Below are 3,401 nucleotides of genomic sequence, written 5' to 3'. Positions count from 1 at the left end.
TTTCATTGGTTGAACTGACGAGAAGAACCTTATCTAATTGAATATCGATTTATTACATCTCAGACTCAATATACTATAAAACAAAAACAAAATAAAGCAAGATACAATGAACCAGAGACTTTACCGTTGACACGTCCGCTCATGAGGTCCGACCGACCAAGAAATAGCTGAATATCCCTTTCATAATTGGACGCAAAGAAGTCTGCGTAAATTGTAATGTACTACAATAGTATAACAAGATTCAGTATACCAAAGAGCAAATATGATTCATTGCGGTTTGAATAACGGGTGTATATCAGGATTCAGCACAATCCCTCCGCTGGACTGAGGGCTGGGAGAGCAAGCAGAACTGCGCCAAGGACAAAGAACAAGAGAAAAATCGACACATGCATTCACTTTCGTGGTACTATCAGTAATACTGTTCTTCATCACATCACTTCACTATCACTGAGTCAACTCTCGGGAGTAAAACACCTAGTGGCGACTTTCTCGAGCTCTCAGTTTTGCCTTACATATTTATGCCTGTGCTCTTTTTAAATCATGTGGTTGTGCTTATATTACTAGCAGTGTATTTTCATTTCCATTTCCAAAAAAAGTAATGTCAAAACGAATAACTTTCGACCAGTCAACCCAAACATCTGGCAATCATTTTACCCTGAATGTGCCACAGAGAACTAATGGAACAAGTTACTCAAAGAGTATCACATTTCAACGTTTGCGTTTATTGGCTTTCATATGCTAAAGCACTATGAAAATTTACCAACACCGTTGAAAAATAAGAATTCATTATTTTTTGCGCAAAGAGAAACGAAAAGTGGAGACGTATTTACAAATTTCTAATGGTTAACCAAATAAACATTTTTGTAAGTATACTGCATCGTAAAATATTTGTGATGTAACTTGAACTTATCTAAGCTTCATTTTGCAGTGGCAGGTTGTGGCTGGTTGGAGCGTTTCGACAATCGCAGCTCTGCTTGTCCAATTTGGAATGTATAGCTACAACACCGTTCCAGCAAAAGCAATGTATGAAATCATGACACAAATTACATACGGCGGCTTCCAGAGAAGTGTCTGGGCAGCATGTTTGGCTTGGATAGTCTTCGCCTGTCACAACGGCTACGGAGGTGTGAGGGAGAAAGGGCTGTGGGACAGAATCATATAGACATGAGTGTATGTGTGTGTGTGTGTGTGTGTGTGTGTGTGTGTGTGTGTGTGTGTGTGTGTGTGTGTGTGTGTGTGTGTGTGTGTATGCGTGCGTGTGCGCGCGCGCGCTGCCTGCGTGTGCGCGCGCGCGCTTCCTGCGTGTGCTTGTTTGTATATGCCTAAATGGTATGTTTGTCTTTTAATTTTAGTATCTAATTTGTTTGTCTACATTCAAAAGTTCAGCAATGTATGGAGGGTAATGCAGTATTTTTTACTATTCAAGTCTGTTAGTGTTTCTACAATTTTTTCCACAGGATTCGTTGATGGAATCCTTTCCCATCCCGTCTGGCAACCCCTGAGCCGCCTTACCTACAGCCTTTACCTTGTAGCCTTTCTAATGGCGGATGCTATTGTATTTTCCGCGAGGACACACTTTGTTTTTTCTCATATTAACAAGGTATGATAATTCGTTTTTCATATTTCTCCATTTTGTAAATTCCATAAAAAAATATACATAAAAACCTATAACTACATACCAATTGAGTTCTCTTTTTACAGTATTTATCCATTTGTTTTACGATCTATTTATCTATTTGTCTAGTGCATACTAACCTTTCTATATACCTACCTCCTTACCTCCTTGTCCGTACATCCAATATATGTATTTATCTCACGGACAGATTTTCGAGACTACGGGAGTGCTGTTTATATCGAGTGTTGTGTCTGTGCTAGTTTCTCTGACGGCGGAATCCCCTATTCTAGGCTTGGAGAAATTGCTGCTGACACGTCCTGGTACGAAAGATTAATAACTAGGTTCCTGTTCTATGATTTATCCAATGTTGAAATGTGATGCAGTGATTGATTTTGAGTTAAGACTCCTAAGTATGTATTGTAGCAAGAGTAAGAATGATATTATTTCATTCATTCACTTTTTTTCTTTTAAATGCTATCCAGTCATTACTCAGTTTATTCAGACTGCAAATGTCAGTCATCTTTCTGCTGAAGATAAAAATGCTTTACCATTGTTCTCGCTCTGATCTTCAGCTCGGCCTGTCAATCCACCGATCACCAAAACGACGGACAGCCACTTACCAGAAGACCAGAATGGCGGTATTGACAAGATAAACTTAAATGAAAAGAATATGCAAAGGGAAATTTTAGGGAATGACAATCCAATCTTTACTGCTGAGATTGACAATAGTAAAGTGACACAATTCTAGTCCCAGTAATGTAACTCACGCTTGTGAGAAAGGATATAGTAAGGGAAGGAATTAAATAATAATGTACACGGTCGTGTCTTTTAATATCATTTGTCAAGTGTTATTACACCTTAGTAAGTAATAGAGTAAGAGCTTGCATTTGAATTAAAACTTGTGAATTACTTGATATCAGGATGTCAATGTGTAGCGTATAAAATTCAGTTATGAAGACAAAACCAGGCCTTAAACTGCTGTGCCAATAAACTTTCTGTAGTCTACAATGATTCACCTTTTATAAGTACCTATGATATTGTGTTAAATCATGATTAATATGATTATTTAAAAAATGATTACCGCATTGTAGATGGATGTCGTGTCGTACATGACGCATGAGTTTTCGCCTTATGGCGGGTGTCATGAAGTACATGATGATGGCATGATGACGTTGGGGAAGAGCGGATCGCTGTGTTTCTTTATTGCGCGATGAGTAACAACTCTATCTGGCTACTGGTGAAGACAATTATAGTTATCTTTACTGTAACTTTCATAATATTCACCAATATAGGCTTAGTTTAAATTCCTAAACAAAGATGGCACCACTCTCTCCTAGCACCAGCAGGAAAGAAAGCCTTCAATGGCACTGTCTCTACCAAGCAATGATGACACAGAGAGCGATGGCACAGCAAGATGCCAACCACAATGTGCCCCTGTGCCAGTATGCCTCGTGCTATGTAAATCAGAGTCATAAGCACAGGCCCCCTTCCTCTTCCCAATCTCTTCATGTAGTCTTCATTGTGGAGGGCTATTTTCGAATAGGAAAAAAGGATGTTGCTTTTTGTCCTCCCATAAAACTGCAATACTTCTATCGCACTATAAAGAACATAAGGAACTAGAATGGACCCTATACTACAATTTTAATCCAAGGCAACATTGATAAAGCCTGTCAAATCGTACATTTAAATCTGACAACATAGTAAAACACAAAAATGACTTAAGTATCATAATGAATAATGAGCTATGCACGTGAAGCTACGTCGCTTTGAAATCTGGTGTATCATG

General features: G+C 38.6%; 1 protein-coding gene across 1 annotated transcript in view; it reads left to right on the top strand.

Moving 5' to 3' along the window:
* The window catches only part of LOC122261852 (nose resistant to fluoxetine protein 6), a gene marked incomplete in the record, with an annotated part of 11,105 nt that extends 8,482 nt beyond the window's left edge, over nt 1-2,623 (top strand). Inside the window, 4 exon segments of the mRNA XM_086539139.1 lie at nt 929-1,124; nt 1,458-1,600; nt 1,824-1,935; nt 2,188-2,623. Of these exon segments, the coding sequence (XP_086395265.1) occupies nt 929-1,124; nt 1,458-1,600; nt 1,824-1,935; nt 2,188-2,363 (627 nt within the window).
* Between the last annotated feature and the right edge of the window lie 778 nt (nt 2,624-3,401).

This window comes from Penaeus japonicus, unplaced genomic scaffold (genome assembly GCF_977035675.1).
Source record: "Penaeus japonicus unplaced genomic scaffold, GWHDUDI00000001_assembly GWHDUDI00000008, whole genome shotgun sequence".
Taxonomy (NCBI): Eukaryota; Metazoa; Arthropoda; class Malacostraca; order Decapoda; family Penaeidae; genus Penaeus; species Penaeus japonicus.
Note: the sequence above shows the minus strand (reverse complement) of the source record. Positions and strands in the feature narration are given on the sequence as shown.